Raw genomic sequence first — 27,550 nt, 5'->3', positions numbered from 1 at the left:
GCTGTATTGATTTCTAAAATTTGACAGTTGGGCCATGACAGCACAAGAATCAGTACAAAAAATGCATATGTTGACAGTCTATACGAGTGGCGGACCGTCAAGACCTGCTCTTGACGGTCTTCTCTTCTCTGCTGGCCTAAAAATATCTGAATCACAGACTGATGTTAATTATATTTTGTCCATGAATTATTATTAAATAATTCCAAATTGTCTTTCAGCTACCTTTGATTACTGTTCCCCTATTGCGTTGCTTCCATGTGGATTTCATCGCTAGGCCTTCAGTAGTGCTACGTCTTAATCAATCCAGATTGAAAAAAAGTGTAGTGTGAATTACTACAAGTCCACTAGAGGTTACCATTAAACAGGAAATAACTGACAGACCTTTCTTAATGATGTCCACTTTTTTTTAAAGTCCGTCTTGAAAATGGACAGTAAATCTCCATCCAAATCAATTTCTTCTCCTCCTTCAGCCATGATGCGTTGACAAAACTGCTATTAAATCAACACGATATATTTGCTTATCCATCTCGTTACCAGTACAATGTGCTAGCTTGGGCCTGTACAGTCTTGTCACTAGCGGCTTGTGATCAGAGCAGTTTTCGCAAACTATGATTGGCTATACTGACTAGCCAATCATACATAGTTTGCAAACACGTTAACCAGCGCTTTCAAGAAGTCTTTGGTGACCCGTTTGCGTTGCCAACTTGAAATCTGATTGGTTAGAGCAACGGCTTGACCGACACATTCGATGCGACAGGGCCCGCAGAACTGATTGTGAAGGCTTCCAAGTAGATTTCTGACCCTGGTAACAAATGATGGCTTACATATGATTGGTTCAATGCTTAAATACGAAAACACATCTGGAAGCAGTGCAACAGGGGAAAACTAATGAAAGGAAGCAGAAAGCCAATTTGGAATTATTTAATAAGAATTCATGGACAAAATATAATTAACTCAGTCACTGCCAGACATGCAAAAATGTGTCCTCTCCAGTGCCAGGGTTTTTGTCATTGTCACTTGAATGCCAGGAGCCACAGAATGTTTTGTTTTAGGACTCTATACACAATCAGTACAGTGTTAGAAACCTTAGATGCTCTTCTTTCATCATAAAAAAGAGTTAATTCCTAAATTGTATGGGCCTGGAGTTATATGAGCTTGAAATGAGGGCGGCTGTCCAAAATACAATGCAATTCATACATATTGGTTCATATAGCGCTTTAACAACAGCTGAAGATGGAACAAAGCGCTAACATGGAAAAAAAGGAAAAGCTGCCCCCTTGTGGAAATGAAAAAACATTAACAGAGGCCATGCCAGCGCTTTATCGACACCCAAGCATGAAAAAAACAAATCCCGAACAAATTTGGGAATGGCACTATAACTCATATTTTCAATTCCCGAGTAAATTTGTGAATGGCAGTGAATGAGTGAACATCAGTCTGTGATTAAGATATTTTTAGGCTAGCAGAGAAGGCTTTGCAGGCCTTGACTGTCTGCCACTGCTTTCCGCTACCTGTCAAAAGCCAATCAGAATCTATCAAATTAAAAACATTTATAAACAATAATTAAACAACAGAATGCTATTTAAGCAACCTTAACATCATGATCAAACATAAAATGACAATTAATGATATTTTGTGTTCTGTTATATTGTGTTTTGTTATGTTGTAATATGTTTACAAATGTAACACCATAGGAAGCCGCGTGTCTTTAATTTGGCTATTTTCTTGCTTTGTCAAATAATTGTGAGACTTGGTGAAAATAAACATTAAAAATATATTTGAAACTAACTGAAATCGTAGACACATACATTGAATATGAAAAGTAGAAAAGAAGGGGGTTGTTGGGCTTTGTCGTCGGCGGAATGAGGAGCTCCCCCTCCCCCAACAAGTCTGGGAGGAGTCGGCTGAGGCTCCAAGATCTCCGTCCTGTCCGGAACCAACAACACAACTAACCCGTGGAAGTAACAGAACGATTTTACACGCAGTTTTTTGTTACTTATAAGTACAAAAAAATGATGTTTAGCCGCTGTAGGGAGGTTTATTACGTGTCAGCGTAGGAAACACAAAACGGTGAGTGTGCAACTGATTTCACTTTCACGCGCGCGTCATTCCATGCAATTTAATGAACATATCGTCTCACGCTGCAAATCTACGGCACTATAACAGTATTCATCAAACTGTTTTCAAATATTAGGGATATATTTTTCTTCAGTTTTTTTTTAATCAAAAATGCTTCATTGCACGAAAAAACGCTAAAAACCAAAATGTTTGACCAACAAGTGTTTCAGCGCATCGTCAGTTTGTACTGGTCGACACAGCTGAAACAAACTTTTGTTGATACGCCCTCGAACTGTGTCTGCGCTTACCCCTTTGCTCATACTACGATACAATCTATTCATTGAAGTATGCGTGGAATTTAGCACAAAAAATCACTTCATATTGTCATTAAATGTGCTCATAAATTAATTAAAGACCATGTAATGTCGTACAGCCTGGTGGTCTAATGATTTTTATCTATCTCCCTCTTAAATTTGGGGTTCTTATCTTCCGATGTGGACATGTTATGTTCTTCCACTTCATGACTGGCACACCCTTTAAAACATCACTCAAATAGTCATTTGCCATAGGTACTTTTAACTGGTTGTTCATTTATCCAGCATGAGTGCCGACCACTCCAGGGGTCAAACACCGCGTCCAAATTCTGGCTGCTGCCGAGTGAATGTAATGTGTATTCGGGAGGTTATTCAATTCAAATATATCGGGTTCATTGTGCTGTCATTCTCTTCCTGTCTGTTTTTTGGGAGCATTGGTCCTTGTACTCAATCACAGGACATGGCCACTCGTATTCAACTGTCGTTGGCCTCTATTGTTGTTTGGCTGTGTGCTGCTTGCAAAAAGCTCTCAAGGCTTATACGGAGCCAACAAAAGGCTCCCCCCAACCCCTTGAAGTTTGGTGCTTGACCAGTGCAAATAGAGCCAGGAAGGGTTGCCTTTTGGCTTGTTTCGCTTTGACAACAAACAACTGTGACAATTCTGTATTTTGAATCACCCTTGGCTCAGAGGATATACAAATAAAAGCATTGCCTAATGATTGTGGGTAATCGCTTCTCTTTGGACACCATCCAATAGTGTGTTGATTTACTTTTTTGGGATATTTATGTCCTAATTAGCATCATTAGTGATCGGTTTATGAGCCATTGGAGTTGTGGGAATGCTGTTGAGCGTTTACCTCATTTGCACTGGAATTGGACTGTGCTGGCACAAACACCGGAGTAACGCTCTCAACAATTTCTTTTAGGAGAGACCAGCCTCATTACTTTTACCTGGTTAATGGACCTTAAAGAAATCGTAATCGACTGCCATAATTGTTGACTTTCTTGTTTGTGGATCTCTGCGGATGTGCTCTCTTTTTTTCACTGTGGAAACTAAACTTGGTGGGTCAGAACTTGTGGCACCGTGTTATTTCTGTCTATGCGGTTTACATTTTTGAGGTGAGGAAATGTTACGCAGCACACGGAACACGATGTTTGTATTATTTCATTTTTCCTTGTGATGGCGATTGAATGTGACCTGTAATTTCCTTCTAGTGGAAAGCATGTGATGCTTTTGGTCGTTCTGTTTTTCTGACAGGAGAAGGAGGTTTGCTGTCAAATATGCTAACTCGTGACGCGCACACACACACACACACACACACACACAAAAAAACGCCTTAATGTCGGCCATCTTTCTTGGTGGGTGGTCATAGACATTACAAGCAGTGACATCATTACCACATTAACTTCCTTCATGCACATTACTCTTGTTGTTGATGTCAGTTCATTTAGTGTGAATTATGCAGGCTGATGGAAGATGGGGGTCTTGTCTTTTGATGGTTTGTGTGGCCGGCAGGATTTTTTGGGGGGGAAATGTTTCAACCCTTCTGCAGCCTATTCGGAAGTTTGAGCCGCCGTTAATTCTGAAGTCACTGATGTTTCATGTCTTCTACCCTCTGCATTTTTCTCCATATATGGCGAGGTGTGCATGTAATTTATCAGGCATGGCTAACATCTGTGCTTACTGTCACATGCTGTCCTTTAAGGTGGAGGTAGCGCACACATCTTCCAGACTGATTTAACTTGAATTAGTATGGACTGAATGTTTACATTTCATTGTCCTTTTATGGCTTCCAGGTTCTTTTTGTAGTGTGGACGGTCGAGTGAGACCGGGGTGATGGTAACTGGTGTGTTTCTATTTTCTGCTCAGTGGTTTGGATTCTGTTTGTCTTTATGCAGCAGCATCTGGAGAGGTTGCTATAAAAAGAAGCTTCACTAGAGGCTGTTGCATGTTGGCCCACGACTTATTTAGCAAGTGAAGGTCACCTAAAAGACACGTGAACTGGCTGTGACCTGAGTTAGCACAACCCTGATCATTCTGTCGGAATGGCTTTTCTTGGCATGAAACAAATAGGCTTCCTTTTTAGCTTGATGGTAGTTGAGTGACTCTGAAACGTACTTTAAAAGTTTCACATTCAGAGGATTTACGTAGTCAAGCCACGCTTCGGGGTATCTGATGCTGGACAAACGGGAAACTTTTCAAGCTCAGTGGCAGAGCAAGCTCTGATCCAGCAGAACAAGGTGTGCCCAGTCATGCTCTTTTAACAGCTTCAAGACTTTGGGGGAGATTAAAGCACACATTCAGGGTCACTTGCGCAAAAAAAGAGGACAGGACAAGAAAATGAAGAATGGAAGAGAACAGGCGCCTTAACCATTTGTCACAAGGTGCAGGATTAAAAAGATGGCTGGAGTTGATGCAGGTGGAAAAAATAGGAGCATAAGTAGTTCTCGGCAGTGAGTTGCACCCAAAGCCTCTGATTTGATCCAGTCCAAGATCCATATCTCCAATCAAATCTCACTTATGATGATAGATCATGGTGATTGAATAGAGGTAGAAATGTATCAAGTCATTGCGCTGTTCATCATACTGAGGGCTGTTCCTTATAAACTTCCTAAAATGGAGAAAATAAACACCTCTCAGGATAATGAACCACACAAAAACAACAGCTAACTGCCGCCAAAAGAATAAACAGTGTTATGGTAATTAAATAATCAAATTTAAGTGTCAATTAAATTGTGCACTATTGGCTTCACGTCGGCATTTGCAATTGTTCTAAATTGCAACTATTTGATTGTGCACATGTTCCTAATTATATCTCCAGTGTATGAATTTGTGTTGTCTTCTCTCCCAAATGACCCCCAATAAGTTATTCAAATAGGTTGTAGTGTTGAAATGATAGTACTATGGGGTCCTTGTCTTCTTTTTTTAAGACAGGTTTTAATTTTAAAGACAATATTGTTTTCCGGTCAACAGAAAAGAAATCTGCCCGGAAGAAAGGAGATTGTTCTCTTGACTGTTAAAAAGAACATATACTTAAATCGTGCCCATGTCTGCTCTGGGAAAGTCCGTGTTCACAAAGAAACAATTATGGCAATGACTAATGGAAATTAATGACTGTCTGGGAAGAGGGACTGATCTACTAACGCACACATGGGAAGTTGATATGTTGGCATTGAGAGCATTGTTGAAGTGACTTATTCTGAAGCTAATTTGTGTGGCTCAGAGCTTTTCCAAAAAACATGTTTGCATGTTCTATATAGTAAACCAGTAATCGTGTTTACATGGAAATGGCGATGCACCCGTTGGTTGGCCAGCTCACAAAAATGATGATTGATCCTTACTTTGGTCCACTCGCCATCAGGCATCACTTAGCATCCCTATTGGAAAGGCAAACACAGCTGGTGCGACGGCCAAAATGCTCATGGTGAGGGTTCCCCTTGGCGCTATGTGTCCAGTATTGTTCCTGCGTGATGGATGGTGTAAATTCACATTTAGCGCACCATGTCCCACCTGCTCTTCACTTGGGTGGAGATGGATAGATTGAATTTCCATCTTCAAAATAAAAACGAGGAAGCACACGTTTCACATTAACCTCAGTCAATATTTTTTTTACGAAACCCCTTGGCATGAATGGTGGTATGGTGGCCGTCTATGAGCCATCAGTCGAGTTTCTCTGCGGATGATTCTGTTCAGGGTCACAGCAAAGATGTGTTACTTCTTTGACTGTACATAATATTGAGGTGGACTAACTCTGGACTGGTCTCCAAGAAACATCTGCCACTCTGTTTCATCCCACAGAATAACTTCCATCAAGGGCAATCGGTTAATACAGTAAAGTCTCGTTATATCGATATCGGTTATATCGATAGTACCGCTTATTACGATACTATTTTCATTTCCCTTGCACATTTCTAGTCTTTTTATGTATAATTAGTACCGTTTAGTACGATATCCGGTTATTATGATAATCCGGTTATTACGGTGCTCCTTTTCATCCCCCGCCGGCCATTTTTGTTGTTTATATCGATATATCCGTCACGCCATTGGTCAACTTGGTCACGTGTCTTGTTACGTGAGCCGCCATCGATCGCGCCATTGGTCGACTTGGTCACATGAGCCGCCATCGGTCGCACTATTGGTCGACTTGGCCGTGTGACTTTGTCACGTGACACGCCATCGGTCGCGCCATTGGTCAACTTGGTCACGTGTCTTGGTTACGTGTCACGCCATCAGTCGCGCCATTGGTCGACTTGGTCAGGTGACTTGGTAACGTGCCCAGCACCCGTGTAGCAGAGCCATTTTCATTTTCAGACGCTAGCTCGTGTGTAGCAGACGAGATTGAAGTGTTTGTGTTAAAAGGTAAAAATGGGAAGCAGAAGAAGATTGATGACTTTTTTAAATTGTATACATAATACAGTAAGATGTAAGTGTTGCAGTTTCCCTGTTGTGTTATGTACATTCCCACTGTACTGTATATGAATGCAATCGTTTTTTGCAACGTTTCTTGTTTTGTCTGCTGAAGCGCAATGATTTTGAAAATTATTAACATTCCATACTGTGTATTAAAGGACAGCCGATGTCACTTTTTATTCAAATGCAAATAAAAATGACTTCACGCCAAGACGTCTTGCATTGCTTGTGAATCCAAACAATGGCTTCAGATTCGGATAATATGCTTTCTTGTTACACATCCAGTTATGAATATGTTTCAAATACACTGTAGTTCTGAAGATTAAAGCATACATGTTTACAATCATTAAAGAATTATATGTGCCATTTTGAGGCAACATTGACCCAAAAAAAGGGAGCTAATGGCCAGCTCCGTTTCTCCGTTTCTGGCGCTTGGCTGCCCTCTTTTGGCGGCTTTTGTTTAATGCAGTTCGGCGCAGGATCGGATATATCGATAGTCCCGGTTATATCGATATTTTTTCGTACTCCCTTGAATATCGATATAACGAGACTTTACTGTATCTTCATATTATCAGTTGATTTGTTTGGATATAGAAATTTCATTTTTGGAGGGATGGAGTATATGGCAAGCGTTAAACCATCCCTGTTAAGGGGTGTGTCCAGATTAAGTTAAGGATTTCTTTTTCTATCCTTGTTCAGGTTGGCTATTGTTGAGGGAAAAGCCTAACAACAAACATTTCACAGTGTTGCTCTGGAACATGCTGACCTCCAGCCAGGCTTAATAATGTGTATCTTGATTACCGCCTGTCAAACTATACAATTTCCTCAACAGTCATACTTCAAGTAATTATTTGCAAAGAAATGAAAAATATCAGCATTTACCGTGTTTTCCGGTGTATAAGACGCACTGGAGTATAAGGCGCACCTTCAATGAATAAAAAGAGTTTTCCAAATATTATATATAAATATATAAAAGTTTCAGTGGAGGCTGGGGTTACGCACTACTTCGTCTACAGGGGAAAAGGAATCGGTGGCTGCTGACAGTATTTGGGAGACCTGTAATATTCACATAGAAGGCACACCTCCATAGAAGGCGCAGGGTCATCTTTTGAAGAAAATGAAGGCTTTTGGGTGCGCCTTATGCACTGGAAAATATGGTATGTATTTCATTCATCCATTCATTATCCGTACCGTTTATTTCTCATTAGGGTTGCGGAGGATACTAGAGCCTATCCCAGCTGTCTTGGATTGGATTTACCTTTATTAGTCTCTCAGTGGAGAAATTTACATTTCACAGCAGCAAAGTTATGAAAGGAAGATGAAAAAAAAAAGCATTAGAAAAACAAAATACAGGAGCTGCCTGAAACGCAGCCATTTTCGCGGCGCCATCTTGAATTATGCGGGAAACACCCTGAAATGGTTGCCAGCCAATCGCAGGGCACACAAAGACAACCATTCACTCTCACACCTTGGGACAATTTTTGAGTGTTCAATCAGCCTGCATCTTTTTTTTAATAATAGACCAGCTAGTTAGTTTTGAGCTCACACACATTTCGGAGCCTTGCTGTGCTCATTTGCTTAGTCTACCTGTTCAAGAGCGTGCTCAAGCTAACAGGGCAGCGTGTTCTCATTAGGTGACAGAGCCAAAATTCTTCACAGAGCCTATGGCAGTGGTTGTTTCATTATTGCGTCGAAGAGCCTCATTAACACTCGTCTCTCAGTCCATCCCTCTCGCCACTTGAGCAGGAGGTGGCTTGATATCCGAGCCAGATAATCTCTTTTCTCGATTTCTCACTTCCCAAGCTTTGCCCTGTTGGTTCAGTTGTTTGGCACCCAGCCAATGTCAACACATTCTGGGCCATGGCTATCCCATATTGACTCGCTAAACATGCTCAATTAACTGTCTTTCGGAAAAAAAGGTGAATGTAACCAAGGATCGTGTTTCCTGGAGCGATACAATCAGCAGGCCTTGTTTGACTGTCAGGCCTCAGCTGTCAGCTGGAAGAGGATGTTAGGTCATTGCAAAAATGTTACGATAAGAACACTCGTCATTTGTTTTTGCAGTCACCAAGGGGAAAATGGCGACAATATGCATCTCATTGGCACCCTGCCTTTTATTGTAGAATTGGACCAAAAGTCCTCCTGACAGCCATACTAAATGCATGAAAAAAATAGGATGAAACAAACATGAAACAATTCCTCTGAACTTTAATGTATGTATTTTTAAATTTCTAGTTGCATTGCACGCCTGATGAAATTGTCTTTCAGGCTGTATATGGCCGACGGGGCCTCTGCCTCCTTACATGATGCCCAAATGGTACACAAGGTTTCTTATCCAACAGGAACATCTTGCACCACTATTCCACTGGGGCGCCCAAGACAGGATCTCTCCTGTTATTGCATAAGAGTGGTTTCAATTGAAGGAGTGCTCCACTTGCCCAACGGAGCTGCGAGTAGACCCGCCGCCCTCACTATACCTGCATGACTTAGCAGATGAAATTCATTGAATGTGATTTTGAGAATAACATTTGTATGCGCAATAAAAACTGTACTGTATTAAATTAGGTTCAAACCTGCAGGCCGTAGCTCACTCTGTAATTGTTTAGAGGATGGACAACAACCATTTCGTCAAGCTTTTGTGAATACCAAACACACTTGCATGTATGCTATGTTTGCGAGCGATGCTACGGGCTATTTGTGGCACTTGACATACAACAGTGATATGAGAAGTTGACTTCTAATTTGTCGGCATCTCTGTGATAATGTTGTTAAAGGTCCTGCAGCCCAAAAAGTGAAGCCGCTTTGTTTCATCTTTTCTGATTCTGTTGCGTGCATCTTCCCGGGCACAATTAATTTAGTTTCTTTTTCAGGGATAATTTGCATTAATTCAATAAGATCATCAATTTGTCCATCTGTCTGCTTAGTTTTGAAACCTTGAGCTAGAGGATGGAACACTATTTGGTGGCTTTTCCAGATGTTTTCAAGTGTCTACAGTTTAGACTGACTCTGTGTGGTAAGAGCGGAACACATGACTCATAACTGCAAGAGTTGTACAAAATCGGGCGAAAAACTGGTGTACGTGCGTGTTTGGGGAAATCACTGTGTGTGGACGAATAAGGGCTGCTGTGGCTCTTTTGTAACGCGTTCTATCGGAAAAGGGAGGATGATGTGACACTAGCTTGCCAGCATTAACCCTTTGGCGAAAAAAAATCCCCAAAACAAACAAAAATTAAGTTACTTTTACCAATTGTATTAAAACAAAAACAAAGAAGCAGTCAGGATCTTTTTGGTTCTACGATTAGTCATGCCCAGCATGTAATAGAAACATCATAAACATCTCAGTGAATATCCAGATATTAGTCATTTGTAAAAATGAACCAAATACAGTTAAACATTTGTAGAGATTTTGAATTGGTGAAAAAATTATGAGTTGGAAGTTATTTTACACACATCTAGAATGCGTTCGCATTTTAGTTGACACAGACAAATGTACAGATCATTATGGAGAAAAGCCATGGATGTCAGAGCTGTAAGAATGACAATCATATCTGCTTTTCATGGTAGGAATGTGTCATTGCTAATTTTGGTGCCAAGGAAGGCTTACTGCAAATGTGTCATTGAGGCCATACATATGAAATAGTCAAACAAAAGTCTTGCACCAACAATTTTGTGCACTTTATTTAGTGTATTTTTATCGCTTGGCGGTGATGGTGGACGTCTGCATCTTGCTTATGAGGAAATAGATTGTATTTATTTATTTATTTAGCCTGTTGAAAATCACTAGTGATTCAAGTTCCTAATCACCTCAAAATTCTAAAATAAAATACATTGAACAGCTCATATTTTCTATTGAGTTTGATAGCTTTTCTTTACCTCCCCCCTAGAATAGTTTTGTGCGCTATAAGCTCCAGCAACAAGTGGTCTGTGCCTCAACTCCACTTGGAAACTTGAGCTTGCCTTCCTGTGCACAAAAAAATTGTTTTAGGGCACACTCGCGTGTTGGGGTAATTCGCTATACGAACATCTTTAAACATCTCTTTCTAATCTTTGTTTACATTTTGGACCTCCTTATACGTCATATCCTGCCTTCCTTTACATGATGGCGCATCCCATTACGTCACATCCTATTGCGTTGCACCCTGTCCGTCATATAAATGCTCTCCCAGTCCGTATCTCTCTCTCTCTCTCTCTCCTGGGAAATTGTTTGTCTTAAAATGTTTGCTTTTTAAAGAAATGTTGACTCCTTCTTGTAATAACGGTGCGTTTTAACCATCTGGAATGCATGCTTTCTTCTTTCTAATATGTTTTCATTCACATGCTTTTCTCTGTGGCTCCTAGCAAGCCATACAAAGTACTTTGGCCTGCCACTGGAGCCCGGGGGCCAAAGTGCATACATAGCATAAAAATACCCAACATTGAAAATGTTGTCTTTAATGGAAGAGTGCAAATTACGACCAATGTAATGCAACCTCACAGTGTTTCAATTGCTGTTATTTACCTTGACTTTTATTGTTTTGCAAGTCTTGCATGTACTGTATTCATACCTCCTCCCCTTGCCTGCTGGCAGTATTTATAGCTGCACTTTGGATCATTGTGGAGTTGGATAATGTGCCAATGTTGGACTTTTTCCAGCAACTTTCTGATTTTCCCATTGTTAAAGGATGATAGCCTCCTTGAATCTCTCTGGTCGTGCATCATGTCCACCGGGAGATGAGAAAAACAGAGGCTGGTTTGTCTTCCACCTCAAGGGTTAAATATCCACCTCTTTTGCCTTCTTAGCCCTCCCCCTTTTCGGAGGGGAAGGCAGTGAATAAATACCACCCTTGTCCTCTCATAATGGAACAGCTTGACCTCTCATGACCCCTGCTGTTAGCGCATCTGCCTGTCCAATCCCACCAACAGTGTCCTATGGGACATCACCAGGCTACCACATCTGCCCCCCGACCACTAATTCAATCACTTGTGGAAATTATTTCACTGATTAAGGATTCAAGGGTTGTCCGTAATGTATTAGTGTCGCAAAAGGTATGGTTTTAGACACCCTTATTTTTGCCCGTCTTGTGTCGATGATGGCCGCATCATGACCAAGACTCTGATTGACATTCTAGTCCCTCTCTGTATGAATGGGATTATAACAAGTTTGGCACAGTCCTTCATTTAATCGCATCTGTAGTGTTGTTGCACATATGGCACACCCAGTTTGTGGCACTTAGCTCAGGCAAGTCATGCACAAAAAAGCTTGTTGCCGTGTTATCAGTACGTATTGACCACAATCCTCTGTAACCAAGCACAAACAAAGTGACGTAGTGATTGTTTGGCAAAGAATTATCGCTTCATATTGCGGTCAAAAAATGGTTTCGGTGAGAAAACTGCCGCCTTTGTTGCTTTGGTTATTTTAACACTGCAAGTTAAACACAACGCAGCTTTGTGGAACACCTGCTCCGGATTACAGCTGACAGTGGCTGCCAGCTAATTTTGTTGTCATAATTACCACAGTGAAGTTTAATCTTAACTCCAGTTTTTTGACTGCTTTCAGACTGAACTGTAAAATTTTGAAATTCAAACGTGTATCCTCTTGTTAGAAAGACAGATTAATTGACCCTGGACAAACACCACACATTCACGCTCCCAGTACTCTGCTACGCATGCTTTACCAGGCTACTTTAGACCAATAATGTGGCATTTATGTTTCCTAAGTCTCATTGCAGCCTTTTATCCGTCTCTGTAAATTAAAGTTGTGCATATTTTATCAAGCAGTGCATATATGACAGGAATATAATCAAAGTCGACCAAAAAATTCTTTTTGGAGATGAGTCAAATTGGGTTTGATTTTGCGAGGTCTTGAATTCAGACCTCCTGCAACATGTTGACTCATATGTCCATGGTGGTCCAAAGTGGAATACAATTACAGTGTGTTTCTCTATGTCTCACAGCCAGCTGTCTCGCCAGTTGTAGTAACTTCAGAATGCCGGGTTGCTCACGTTTCTGCCTTATCGAGGTTGTAAACCTCTTATTGACACAGACTTGATAACTCGCACCTTATATTTTATGTCCACCTCATCCATCAGTCAATCGATGTCCGTTTAAATGATGACTTTGGACACATTTTGATGTTATTGTTCATTTTAAAAGCTTTGTTGAGGTCACTGAAGCCACTTGACATTTACTGTACACTGATTTCAATCCACTAGTGTTGTAATGATCCTTAAAGGCGAATGAGCAGCAACCCCTTTGCTATTGTGACCTTGGCCATTGTGAGTACAGGCAGTTCCAGGCTGTTGAACCCCCCCCCCCCCTCCCCAAGCCCATAATAGTCTCACAACATCATCTTGGCTTTCACTATCTGTTTAAGTCTTTGGCACATGTGACTGATGAAATCGCTGAGCTAGCCACAATCACTGTGACCTGCCAGTTTCCTATGCTGATGTTACACAGGTTTCAATTTTCATGGCTTTATTTTTCCAGGTCATTTGCTATGGCCATAGTCAGACGCTCTGTAGATTCTTCCAGTCCGTCTTTGGCCCGACTTTGATCTGCACGTTGGCTCTTAAAAGCCCATAAGTGGAGCGCTATTGATAGAACAACATGAATGCATGACTCGCCTTGACCAGATCTAATGCCTGCAGTCTGTATAGTGTTTCATTTCCACGTTACGTGTCAGCGGTCCGCCATTTCCTAAACTGCGACTATTTTTTAAAATGTATTTATTCATTTTTTTTGTGCTCCTGAATGACTGTTGTATCAATGATGATCTTATGCGTGAACACTGTCACCCTACTGATATCTGTTAGCGCAAATGCTAATATGTGTGTTTGTGTGCGTACGTGTGTGTGTGTGTGTGTGTGTGTGTGTGTGTGTGTGTGTGTGTGTGTGTGTGTGTGTGTGTGTGTGTGTGTGTGTGTGTGTGTGTGTGTGTGTGTTTTGGGACAAAGTCACAAAGGTTTTTTGGCCGACCAGTCCAAATGCCATGCCAAACAGCCACGTGTCATTTTGGCTGTTCAAAAAAGCATTTTTTAAGGCGCACTTCCCTTTCTTGCTGCACTTTTTATAAACACCTGTGTTCTGCCATATTTCTGCTGAGCCGTAAAGTCACCTTTCAATTTTTCCATTGTCTTGCAGTATGTGTACTACGTTTTTATGTTGCAGCATACTGAACTGAACCAAGCTTTATGCATTGCTAAACCAATTCATTAATCCTTCAATATATTCAAGGTGTTAAATGTGACTTTTTTATTGTGTGTGAACGTATAGTATCATTCTTATACTCACCACTTTCCTGAATCCCCATGATTCCATTGTTGCTCTGAAACCTGTGGTGATGCTGTTGGAACATGTGAATCTCATTATGCTGCACTGGTTGCCAATCTTTGATTTATCATCCTTGGGGAACTTGGAGTCAGTCTCAGGGTAAAACACGATAGTGGCTTTGCTAATGAATAACTGCATGTTATTAATCGCTCTGGCTCACACTGCAGTGCAGAAGTTGAGCCTCACAAAGTGCACCCTCAGTCCAATGCCAGTAGCGGCACACTTTCATGTGCCACATGAATGGAATAAAGTCACAATATTGAGTTGGGAATTAAATGCTTTTGTTACTTTATTGTTCATCTCAGGGAGGTTAATAGGTCATTATTTTCCCTTCATTCTGTCTGAAGGATTTTCCCCCCATTGCTTTATCAATGAGGAGCTATAGACCCACTGTCTGCCACAAAGGTCATGTTTTTAATTCTATCTCACAATTTCCAACTGTGTGCTTCATTAAATGGCACCGTCATTTGTTGGATTTTCTCCTCGCATTCTTTAAAGCAGCCCATATGCTCTTGCTTTGGTTCCACTATTTTAAGACAATGCGACAATATCAGTAAATCTCTGGGTTGGAATGTGTAGCTCATCTCTGATGGGTGAATTGAAAGAAAATACAGCGGATGCATTTGAAAGATTCTTTCGAATGTTATAATTAAGTAACTGTTGTTGGGGGTGTAAAGGCTGACAATTGTAGACTGTGTGTGATGGGCAACCCTTATTGCACTGTGTAATACCCCCGCGTCCCCCACAAACGCTAGCTTTTTAGTACACGTATCTCACACTGAACTCGGCTGTATTTATAGAGTACTTTCAAACATACGAACAATGAAAGCATGTTGTGGTTCACAACTGAGCTTTGGGGTTCCTTGTTATTTTTTTCCCATTTTAACCCCAACTTTGTAAAAAGCTGTGTCATATCGCACACCAGAAGCTGAATGAAAATATTTATGTGAAGAAGGGGGAAAATGTTCTGGATTTGACAGTGTATGATAAATGATGTTTGCTGAAATACCTTGAAGAACTCCACAAGCAAGAAAAAGAACCTATGAAACCAGAAACCTCCTCCTATATATTTTTTGACCCCCACATACTCGTAAGTTATACCAAAGCCATCGTTACATTGGTTTGAATTTCGGCATTTCCATGTGGCACAGTGCACCAGATTGTGAGCACGTCTCACAGTGACAGAGTGAGGTTGTGAGTTTGAATCTGGGTTTGTTTCGGTACTAGCAGTGTTAGTGCTTGTCTGCCTTGAGGTACCGTAATTTCTGGTGTATAAGGCACACGCAAAAGCCTTCATTTTCTTCAAAAGATGACCCTGTGATTTGTATGCCGGTGTGCCTTAATTGTATGAGAAGTATTATTGAGCCACAACAGGTCTCGCAACAACTTTCAGGAGCCATGACTTCATTTCCCCGATTGAAGAAGTGGTGCATGCTGGGATATATAAAATGTAACCACAGCCTCTTTTGCAGTGCCTTATAATGTGGTATGCCCTATATCTGGAAAATGTTTTTAAACATGCCGTTCATTGAAGGTGTGCCTTGTACAGTAGATGGAAAAAAGTTTGAAAAAAACACCATTCATTCCCACCATTCATTGGGGGTGCGCCTGATAGTCTGTATGTCTGTACATGTATATGTCTGATTAACTGGCGACCAGTCCAGGACTTGGCCAAAATCAACTAAATCAGCTCACTAAACTTCATGTGATTTTCCTCCTCTATCATGCATGTCCGACAGTTTACCAGTACTGTATTCATATCGGATTTATATGACACAAATACAGCAATCTACATGCCAATTATTTTAATCAAAGTTATGAAGTAGAAGTACCGAGCAGGTAATTTTGTTGATGTCAATACTTTCAGAGCACATTTGTTTTGTGAGCACATTTGTATTGTGAAAATACGCTCTGAAACCTGTCAAGCTGAAAAACATGTTATGTAGCTCTGGATCAAGTTCAATACTTTTCTGTGTGTTTAACCTTCCAAATGACTTTCTGCTATCGAATAAACTTATTGAATTAGTTGCTTTTCACATCTATGCCTTACAGCTGTCTGATACATCGCGCTACCTCACTTTTGTAATGTGACAATCCCTCATTTTGCCCCTCTAAACAGGTTATGCTCATGGTATATGCTCAAGTCAGTAGCTGGATGGATGCACACTGCCCCTGAAGGCACTTAGTCTCTTCGAAACAAAGAACCAGCCCACTCTGCAGCAGTTTTCTTCACTTGACGTCATCTTGTAGCAAACTCTGAGTACAACGCACACGCTTACCAATCAATCCGCTTTGCTGTCATGATTTATTTTTGGAAGCATAACTATTGTGATGTATCATTGAGGTCAGTTAGTAAAAAACAAATGCTAAGGAAGTGTCACCCTGCCACCCAGAGACTCGAGGTCTGACCCTGATTCACAGTACCCTGTTCTTCATTGAATTCCAGCAGTTCTTACCCCTTCATCCCCTCTGATGCTCGATCATTCATTGAAGCATCTGGATGTTTGCCAACAAGACTGATCAGGCTCAATTAATAGCCTCCTTACCCATGTGCCCCCCGCCACAGTGTTTCTGATGGAGCTCTCACTCCTTGCACCATGTATAGCCCCAAGCTAAATTGTCTGAAGGAGAGCTGATAGATATTAGCATGCTGAATGAATTACTATTGTTTTCTTCACCAAGCTCTTCTCCATTTGTCAGGCCAGGTCCCACGAGCATCACCCACTGCCCGCCCCGGTGGGATTTTGTTTTCATTAAACAGGGATTATTGAGAGTAATCTGTGGCTAAATGGAGCATAATTTCAAATGTGCATGGTCGTTTCCAAGCTTGAGCAGCGCAATATGCTAATCTATCAAGTATAAGAGCAGACATGTCTTGTTTTGAATTTAAATGAACTAATTAGCATTCTCAGGCAGGCAGGACGGCATTTTCTTTGTTCTTATCAGAATAACGCTTGGAAATTGTCTGTTTCATGTCGCAATAAAAATGATGCACTAAGAAATATTCCCTGTATCGCGCCGATGTTTGCGAAACATGCCTGTCTGCTTCTCGGCAAAAATTCTTCATCAATTGAAACAAGAAAATTATTCTCGGTCATTCATAGTCTGGAGCAATCCAATTGCTCTTCATTTGGAATTGATCATCGCTTTTGTGTTTGGCTGCTGGGAAATGTGTTTTGTCGTTTTAGAATTTTGTAATTGATCCGCATCGAGGATCTCAACCTTTGTCCGAGCAGAAAGGCTCAAGCACCTGCTCTTAATGAATATGCAGCGCTTTGCCTTCTTCCTCTTTTCGTGCATCCTACTGCCACCAAATGTGTTCACCAACCTTTGAGCAGACAAAGGCCTTTGAAAGCAACCCAGACTCCTTAGCATCGTCTATTGTGCGGCGAATAATGTTTAGTTCTGATGAGTCCCGCTCGGCCTGATGTTGTCATGTCAGGCGGCAAGCTCACGGATGCCTATTGCCCAGCTGCTCATCTAGTTGTACATGATTTTGAAAAGGCGTTCATTTAAACTCTGGATAATATATCATTGCAGCTCAGTGTTACCCTCAAACGATGCTCAAACCATGTCACACTGTAATTTTAATCGTGTAATGATTTGGAACAGTAAAGATTACAAGTTTCTTTCACGACTTGGTCTGACATGATACCAAAACCATATCATCTTATCTGCCAATAAATTCAAAGGAAGGCAAGGCCAAAACAAGAAACAAACAGTGTTTCAGGTTCTGTATTTTTACACGTCACACTTTTGTATCCCCCCCAAGGTATTCTGTTTACCACCCAACAAATAGCACGTGCAAGCTAATTCTGTACTGTGGTAAGAATGTTATCTTGTCAATGCAAAAAAAAATAAAAAAATAAATACAAATCAAGTGTGTGACATGATATAATGAGCTGAACGGGTTGAACTGTGGATTCACCCAGCCGACTCTTGCAAGAGTGTTGATAGCCGCGATAGCAAACAGTCTGGCGCTAGGGAAGAAACCATCACCCACCGCTGGTGCTCTGCTGTGGCCGTCTAATTTGGCCCAACTTAATTATGTGACCACAGTTATGTGAGCCATAGACAAATGGAGGCATGCGTGGAGTTTTAAACTGGCGGTCTCTACTGCGTCTCTGCCAAGGTACGGCTTCGTCACAACATTTTCAAAAATATCTCCTGAATTCTGCTTAGAGGGAATGTTTAGTCCTTTTTTTGAGGGGGAGAGGCAATTTGCTGTTTTGATCCCAAGAAACAAGTAACTTAGCTGTGTTGTAGACTTTGTTTCCTGTCACTGTGGACAGACCACACAGACTCTGTCTGCCAAGTCGCCTTCCACCTTGGCCTCCTACTGGGGTTATTGTGCGATTTGGGATCAGACAAGGGCGCCAGTCATTGAGCCCTCCCCAGTGCCTGTAAGGTAACGCTGCAGCCACTCCACGCCTGCTTGTCTCGCCCAGTCATCTCAGACGGCTGTGGAAAATTGCCTTGGCTGCAGCCAGTCATGCATCCTCCTCCGATCACAGCCAACGGAAAAGAAGGGCTTTTCTACACCATGTAGGAAAAACAACTGACAGGAGGGGCTGCTCTTAATTGATGGAAGATATAAAACACTCTTCCTTCTTTCTCTCTGAGAAACCGCTTCTGTTGAAAAGTTTTCTCGCCCCGGTCTCCTACTTTCCTTGCCTGTGCTCCGTTACCCAGGGTTACCTCAGGAGGACTGTGATTCGCCTCCGCCTCAGAGCAGGGAGGGAGTTTCCACGTGTCTTCTAGAAATACGCGGGTGTGGTTGTACGTGTGTGTGAGTTAAATGCAGCGGGTGTCTGTTGCTTTAAGACTCAACAAGCCTTCGAGGGGAGAATCCACTTTAGGATGACAGAACAGCAGCAAGAGTTTGTCTTTGCAATCTCTTGAAAGAGCTTTTGGATTAAAGGCCGGTGCAGCAGAGGTAAGGCATTTTATGTTTTTTGTCTTAACTCCCTCTCCTTTTTGTTTGTCCTGGATTAAGAGGTGGCAGCGTTGGTCTTGTTTGCTTTTATAAAGCCTATTGTTGATATGCACAGGTGTTTTCATGTGGTGATTACTGCACCAAGTCCAAACACTTTTTGTTGCTGGCTATGTGGGCTTTACAGCAGTTTACATCTCAAGTGTGTTGTGTTGACCAACCTGGTCAACCTAAGGCCTTCAAAGAGTTTTCTGGCAAGCAAAGACAATCAATGGCCTTTCATAATTTTGAATATCACTTTCTGTACCGCTAGGGTTGTCGTCCCAGATTTATACCAAAAGGGCCCCAACAAGCACGTTGTCGGGCTTTTGTTTTGTTGAACAGTTTCCACCACATCGTAGTCTCGGCTTTTCCATGACTGATTCATTCAATGGCATTTGCCGCAATGATGTGGATCAAATGACCAAAAAAACTAGAACGGATGGCCATAATTTGTATTCCTATCTGGTTGTTTTTTTGCAAAAGGAATGAATGTTGGCGTTTTGCACAAGTTTCATTTCAGTCCTCAAGCTGTAAGGTACTCTGCTCTTTTCTGAGCTCACTTGAGAGAAAGTAATGTACTTGGAGGCGGGTCTGCGATTTGACAGGAAGAAAGCTCGACTGTGTAAACATTCAGCAGTAATAACAAATGACCTCATCGTTACGAGTTCACAGCATCTTTAACTTAAAAGGCAAAATGACCGTTTGTTGTTTACCTTTTTGAGTATGCATTTCAAATAGGCTGTCAGTTGTGTCATTCATAAAAAAATCTTATTATTCGAATGTTCAACAGAAAATTCCAATCACACCACCATAAAAAACCTTCAGTAATTTTAGTCTGTCAGCATCAAAGTGTGCAGAATCATTTATGTCTATGAAAATGCCTTTGAATAGTAATCCGATGGCTATCACCAGCCCATAGGGGTCAGGTGAATCGTACAACTCAGTGTCAGCATAATTATATGCCACGATAAGATTTGTTTTGAAATTGCTCTTCTCACCACGGTGGCATGTTACGACCATCTTGCATAGCATGAAGAATTGTTGCTGTGGTTAGCTTTACTTCTTTTTGACTGTGTGCTTGTAAATAAGCGGTTACTCAAGGCAGAGAAAAATAAATCGAGCATTTAAAAAAATAAAATTAAAAAAAACTACCCGAATTAATCAAGGAATCATTCCAACCTAACATATTATATGTGATATTATAGATTTTCTGACCTTGTTTGGGTTTGCCCAATGAGGCATAGCAAGCTTCTTTTTCCCAAATTACTGGAGTATTGCCAATTTTGAAAACTGCATGATATTGCTGTATGGCGTTCTGGGGTCGAGGGAGTGCCTTGCTTGCCAAGCTGCTGTGTCACAAGCTTGCTGGTCCGAATTTTCTTCAAGGTTAGACTCAATGACAAAAAGGGATCCAATTTGTGTTTGTGTCTATGTATGTGCTTTTCCCGTTGCACAGTGGCTTTATTTAAGGAATATTCACTTCCTGAAGCAACTGTTTGTGTCACATTGAAGTGTGGCCCACTCCTCACTATTTTCCCCAACTCCAGACCAATGCACAGTGCCAGACTAAACATGAAGCTTGCATGGGAGTTATTCAAGGGCAGTGGGAGAAGAATGTCGGGTCACAGGGTGTCGCGAGGAGCGTTGGGGTCCTTGGCCCCTGAGCAGATGGCCTGTAGGAAATCCATTGAGTAAAGCAAGCGGAAGAAGGAAGGAAAGAGGGAGAGTTCAGACTCCCAACACTGTAGCTGAAGCTAGAAGGCAGACTTGTTTTGTATGCGCCAAAAGTCGCACAATAGTCCAGTTGAAGTCATGGCAGAAGGCAAATGTGTATGCCTTTAGGTTTGGCATGCCTTGAAGCCTTTCTGCCTGAATCAACTCTGCAAGAATAGTGTCTGTGGCAAAAGAAAGAAACCCGTTGTTGTTGGCAGCTGCTTTGAGCTTTTTTGTCCCTCAAGAATCACTTTGTTCCAAATTAGTTGACATTAAAAGAATGGTTTGATGGTTGATATTAATCCAAAGTTGTCTATTCGCGTATTATTTGACTGGCTACAGTCACTCAAGCAACCCATGACTCGGATTGGGTGTCATTTGAATTTGAACGATTCAGTTTCAGATTCGGTTTCTAAACGATTATCGATAGCGGTTCATAGAAGAGTGGGTTAAAAAAATGTAAGGTTAAGATTTGGGGTTTCCAAACCTACACAAACTGGGAGAAATGTTTTGTTGTTGTCAACCCCAAAACGTATGCTATCATACGCATACACATATATACATATATACAGAACACAGATGTTTGATTGTTTCATTTCATTTTTTTAATGATGCAAATGAACAGAATGCAGAAACACAGCACATAGCGTGTCACATGATCCAGTCAGTCTTTTCCCAGAGTGCATTGCGAGACGGAATATACGGTATTTAATTAATTTATATTGAAGTTAGGGACATTAATCCTAGTATGTGTGTGTTTTTCTTATGTGTAGTTGAATTTGCTATCATTAATCTATCAAAGTTTTTTGTAAAATAGTGACAAGGCATGCCTTGCTGCAAAAAAAATAAATACGGAAAGTAGAGACAGTAACGTGTCTGTATTTATGTTTAGTCACGTGTAATAGGAATATGAGAAACATTTTGTGAAAGTTTGTCACTCCCTTACTAGAGCAACTATGTGTAGACAGAGTAATCGATCGGACTTTAAACCTTTTAATCAAATTAGCTGATGACAAATGCCAAGGTGAATATTGACAAATTAACAGAGTCCTTGCATTTGTACAAAGGCTCAAAAGGTTACACGTTTAGTTGGCGTGTCGTGTGTACTTAGACTTCCATGACTTAATCTTTCAGACACGCATATGTTACTGGCAGGATCAACTAGGTTGCATTGGAGCCTGGTCTGGGCTGGCGGGAGGGGAGCAGTGGTGGCGGGTGGCTGCACGGCAGGTCAGGCACACTCGAGCGCACACTCTAGCCTGTAGCCCCTGCCACAGTAGTTGCTTCCGAAGCTAGCTGGCCTCTGTGGCCTCGTTCGGAGGGCGTGAGAAAGGGGCACCCCATGGAATTCCTGCCACACTGGCTCGTAGGACATCCCACCGCTGTTGACAGCGGGCGAGGAGGACGATGTCGGAGAGCTAAGTGGCATAGCGGACGGGTTAATAAGATGGCGTCTACTTCACTGTCAAGCGATATTTTCTGGGGAAGCGGATTGTACTGGTGTACTCGCTTGTTGCCATGATGGTGTTGGAGAACGGCATGAGCCTCGCACATGAACTACACCTTCATTCTTCTATTGCCAGTCGAATGCACGTTCCTTCTTTTGACTCATCTTTTTGTGGCACCCATTCCTAATAGCATACTCACGGGTCATTTCTGGTTTTAATTCTTGCTCCTGAGCAATTTTGGCAGGGGCCAGGGGGGAAAAAAGCTGGGATGACAAGGTTTAAAAATAAACACATGAGTAAACTGGAGCCAGAATTCAAAAACATTTCCAACATTGAGCAAAGATTAGGTCATTTTGTACTTTGAAATGTTGCACTGGAGAGGTGGAGACATGTTTGCAGTCTTTAGTTTGATTGGGTGATTCAGAAGCAGTTGGGTGGAGATATCTTTCAACTTGCTGTGCTTTGGCACGCACAGACACACACACGCACAGACACACACACACACACACACACACACACACACACACACACACACACACACACACACACACACACACACACACACACACACACACACAAACAGCCACACGGTGGCATTGTTTTACTCAATTGAAAAAAAAAAAACTTTGTACAAGTGAATCTTAGGATTTCATGCGAGTCCTCGTTCACCCTGTATTAGCCGCACGCTTTATATGAGAGAACGTTTTCCTGCTCTGAAACTCTGTTGCTTTCACCTTTTGCGAATTGGTGGCCAACAGTTTTTCCCGTTCAAATACGATCAAACATTCACTAAAAGTGAGACGCTTTGACATTCTAGAGAAGCCTTATTTTCATTTTAATACCATTGTTCAACATGGATAGAAACACACTTTCCAACACCTTGGATAAATGATGGTTAGCTCTTCTATTTAGTTATAGATATTTTTATTTCATGTTAAATTACAGTGGCGTGTAGTGTTATTGAAGGCAATATCTTTCTCTTTCAGATGCAGGCTACATAGGAAATAGTTATGAGGTGGAGAGATCTCTTACAAAGGAGCACCACTTTGAGACATTAAGGCAGGTGAGTCTGAGGGCATCGTTTGGGAAAGCATATGGTACCTCTCGCTAATGTCTTTTTCATTTACATCAGCCAAAGACACAAAGTGAGAAGCATCTAAAGCAGGGATCACTAATCCTATTTCAACACGTACCTACCCCAACCCCAAGTATAGCATGAGTTAGCCTGTTGTTGTCTTCTCTAAACAGCTCACCTTCCCTAGGTCAGTATTGATAATTATTGTGAGATGTACTTAACATGATCAGTGTCTTCATTTGAATGTAATACAATGGTAACAACACATTTAAGATAATTTTGAGAAAATGTCACGTGTCTCAAACTACGACGACCCCTTTACATTAATCAGTACCTGAAAGGCAGCTCAAAAGATGTGTGACCTTTGACCAAATTGCAAATATTAAAACGGTTGTAGTCCATAATCATGGTAAATTTATTGAGAGCATTGCCTTTGTTTATGTATTTTTGAAGGTAGGTTTTAGACATATTTGATGCCAAAGAAGCAGTTCTTTGATCCCAAAGCAATTCTTAATACGGTGAAACCTCGGTTTACGAACCCCTTGGCTTCAGAACATTTTGGTTTACGAACGTTACATTTATGAAAATTTTACCTTGGCATACAAACTATTTTTCGGGATACACATGGAGCTGCCACAATGAGTGATGTGTCGTTCGCGAATTAGCCTAACCAAAAAAATGCTGGTCACTGTTTTAGTCCTCTATTCCCCGCCCCCAGTCTTCGGTTAAAGCCACGTGATTGGTTAAGAACGCAGTAGTGGGGGATGGCGTTACCGACAGAGAGAGAGTGAGGCCGTTCTCCAAAAAACAAAATGATGTATTCGGTTAAAGCCACGTGATTGGTCACGAACTTAGCAGTGAGGGGGGGTTAAACATTAAAGAGGGAGGGAGAGAGAGTGAGAAAACGCACACACACACGAAAGGGAGATGACAGAAAAGAAACAAAAGTGGAATATTGAGAAAATGGATAGAAAACAGTGAAATTTGGACCCATTTCAACTTTGATAGTTCAAAAGCAGAGTGTAGAGTAGAAGGTTAAAATATCCTATCAATCAGGCTCCACAAATAACCCGCACAAGTCATCTGTACACTTGATGCAAAAAGCTATCAACCCAGCGAAACAGATCACAATTGATGAAGAACTAGATGCAATTATCACAGAGAAAGCACCTACAATGGATCATTCTTCAAGATGGTGAAAGAAGCCTATGTACCTGATCAAGTATTTAATGCTGAGGAAAAACGGACACTCCATTCCATCAAGCCATTAACGGCCATCACAAAGGTCAATAAAATGACTTTATTGTAAAGTACAGTTTTTTTTTATCATAATACTGTAGCACATTTATTGTACGTAAAATAAGGTATATTTTGTGTAGTTTTAAGGCTTAGAAAATTAGAAAGTAGAAAATTATGTTTTATAGGAACCTGGGAACGGATTATTCTCATTTTAATGGTTTGCTATGGGAAATTAATTTTTGGGATACACACTTTTCACCTTACACACTGTCTGTGAACCAATTAAGTTTGTAAGCCAAGGTCCCACTGTATATGCGTTGAACACAATCAACAAACAGAACACGTCGGAACACGAAATGAATCAGTTCTCAAAGAAATTTCTTCACTAAAACATTTTGTAAGTAGATACGAATTTTGCATGTAAATACCCTCATCAGTTGCGAGGCCCACAAAAAAAACCTGACAATTGGTTCCTAAAGCATAAAAATGCATTAAAAGATGTAACAAATATGAGTTACAAATTAGATGAATGCACAATAAAGGAGCGTTTGCTGAATGTAAGAGAACAAAGATTAAAGAAGAATAATGGTGACTTATTTTTTAACTGCGTCCTTACCTTTTTTGGATTGGATTTGATTGGATTTGTCTTTATTTGTCTAGCAGTGGAGAAATCTACATTTCAAAGCAGCAAAGTTATGAAAGGAATGAAAGCAGAAAAACAAAATACAGGAGCTTTTTTTGTTTGTTTTTGGTCTGTGGTTCATTTTCTCACTCAGAAGTGTTTTTTTGCCTACCATTTAGTCATGAACTGATCCAAGGACGTATGCTTCTGTTGGCTTTTAACAATGCTTCAAAAATGCATAAAAAGTAACCTCCCAACTGGTGAACACCTTTTCTGGGTGAGTCACATTTAAGTAAAACTAAAAATGGGTGAATTTTTGCCAGAGAACACGTGTTCCACAAATGCAACAAAATCAGAATGCAGTGTTAAAACTCGTGAAGGTGCATTCAACCTATTAGTCGACTTTCCCTTTCAGTTTTCTCAAGGCTGTTATAAAATGAAACACAACCACAGAGTGTGAGATCAAGCTGACAGATGAAACAAATTCCACCTGCTTTAATTTGACTCTGGAATCAGACAATTTAGTTCTATGATTTGCAAGGGAGTGTCCATATTCATTTCATTCATTCATTCTTTTTTTTTAATAATTGTGTCTAGTAAATGAGCTGGCTTTCTGTCAGATTCTGTGGAGATCATTCTTATTCTTCTCAATTACATACCCTCAGTGACTTGTTTTCCAGGCAGCCAGCGATGGGAAATTCTGAGAGCCAGTACAGCATCCAGGGCCTTAAAGCGTCCGGTTTTGGCTTTTCTGGGACTCAAAAGCCATACTCACTAAAGCTTGACTCAGCCACAAAGGACTCTCTGTCACCTCACGAATGGTGGAAAAGTGCACCGGTGAGCTCTGGATATAAGGCCAAATGTGTCAGCAGAGGTTGTCTCTCCCCCCCGAAGAGCCGACAGCCGTACTCTTCCCGTCACAATGACTATGTCTACAGAGGAGCAAGGGGTAGCCCAAATGAGCACCGTTGGCATCGGCCGACTGGTTGTGGAATACGCCAGCGACATGTGTCAGATGACTATGAAGATAATCCATATGGTGCGGAGCTCAATGGCCGTACTTTGACTGGCCAAGGAGACAAAGAGCAGGTTTTAGAGAAACAGAGTAGCCCGAGAGTAGTGATCAAGAAGGACGGAAGTTTGCGGGTAGAGTTCACCAACACCTCAGGCAGCGATTTCCTTCTGGAGGAGGTCACTGGTCCTGTACAACTCCTCAAGTTCTCAGCAAATTTGGACTCCCACTCAACTCCTAGCTTGCCTGGTTCCGGGAGTAGCGAACCTGACGGCCTCCACAGCGGTCCTCCACCAGCCTCGACCTCATCGACTGCCAGAACCAGTAAAGGGAGCTCTCTGAGCTCAGATGGTTCCTGGTATGATTCTCCTTGGGGGGCCAGCACTGAACTTTGTGAGCAGGATCAATCTTGTTCTTCTAACAGAACACAAGTGCACTCCCCTGTCCACCAGCTTGTCCCTTTCACTGAGCAGTCTCCCACCATGTCCCTTGTTGGCTTCTATAAAGATTCTACGATGGCTGCTACCTTTGCCACAACCAAAGACCTATCCTCCCATTTAGAGGCATCTGTTGTTGACCAACAGCCACACAGAGCCTCCCTTGCTTCAGTCTTGGTTGGTACCTTGGAAGAGGAATGCTTTGAAGCCCACCAGTATTCATCGTACACCCTACCCTGCCGTAGACCCAAAGCTCACACCATGAGTGAGGGTCTGGATCAGCACCCCAACCACGAACAGCATCGGGAGCGGGCGGTATCGGAGTTTGGCTTCCACAAGAAAGCTTCAATTAAAAAACACATTCGACGCTTCAGTGACTGGACAGGAAGCCTCAGTCGTAAAAAGACGAAGACCCAGGTAATTGCGGCTAGAATTGTTTCCCGTTTGTGTAAAGTGTTTGTCTATGTGTCAATCTTTGGGGTGATTTATTAACAAGCAGAGGAGTCGTAAATAACCACAATGCAACTTTGTGTTTGGCAATAGTAACAGGTAGTTTGGCATATTCCTTTGGCATTTGCATCATATGCGGTCAGACAGAACCGACAGGACAAATGCATGTATGAGTTTGGAACTTCAGATTTTGTAGTTGATCGTGTTGTGTGGGGTCCTTATCCATCGTGCGAAGCACCCAGAGTGTGATTCATAGCTATTGTAATGATACCTTGCAGGTCAGAGAAGATGATGATGATGGAAACAACAAACAAATTCAACTCTGCTTTTGCTCGCTCCTGAAAGTTTTGAAGACCAATCCAATTTTTGTTCAAAACCTAAAATATATACATTAAAACATTCAGTTTGACTGACTTTGACACCAATATTTTCTCTGTTTACTTTGATTGGCCCTGCCTTCTAAATGCTGGACCATGCTTTTTGGAAAG

At 41.4% G+C, this 27,550-nt stretch overlaps 2 protein-coding genes across 6 annotated transcripts in view; both read left to right on the top strand.

Annotated features, from left to right (window-relative positions):
* scaf8 (SR-related CTD-associated factor 8) overlaps positions 1-25,903 on the top strand; it is an 83,500-nt gene extending 57,597 nt beyond the window's left edge. The window contains exons 21-22 of the transcript XR_016115973.1: positions 23,214-23,290; positions 25,844-25,903. The gene's annotated coding sequence lies outside the window, so the exon portion shown is untranslated. The remainder of the gene's footprint in view (positions 1-23,213; positions 23,291-25,843) is intronic.
* tiam2a (TIAM Rac1 associated GEF 2a) overlaps positions 1-27,550 on the top strand; it is a 119,466-nt gene that overhangs the window by 23,332 nt on the left and 68,584 nt on the right. For 2 of the 5 annotated variants that reach the window (XM_089004217.1, XM_089004212.1), the window contains exons 1-3: positions 1,912-2,070; positions 23,214-23,290; positions 25,844-27,029. In XM_089004217.1, coding sequence (XP_088860343.1) covers positions 25,854-27,029 — 1,176 coding nt within the window. In that variant the 5' untranslated portion in view covers positions 1,912-2,070; positions 23,214-23,290; positions 25,844-25,853. Of the gene's footprint in view, positions 1-1,911; positions 2,071-18,968; positions 19,028-23,213; positions 23,291-25,843; positions 27,030-27,550 lie in introns of those variants that run through there. The other 3 variants (XM_089004216.1, XM_089004214.1, XM_089004213.1) reach the window with 3 other exon arrangements.

The sequence above is a fragment of the Hippocampus bargibanti genome, linkage group LG09 (genome assembly GCF_051943395.1).
Source record: "Hippocampus bargibanti isolate YZ-2025 linkage group LG09, ASM5194339v1, whole genome shotgun sequence".
Taxonomy (NCBI): Eukaryota; Metazoa; Chordata; class Actinopteri; order Syngnathiformes; family Syngnathidae; genus Hippocampus; species Hippocampus bargibanti.
This window is presented reverse-complemented; position numbering and strand designations above follow the sequence as displayed.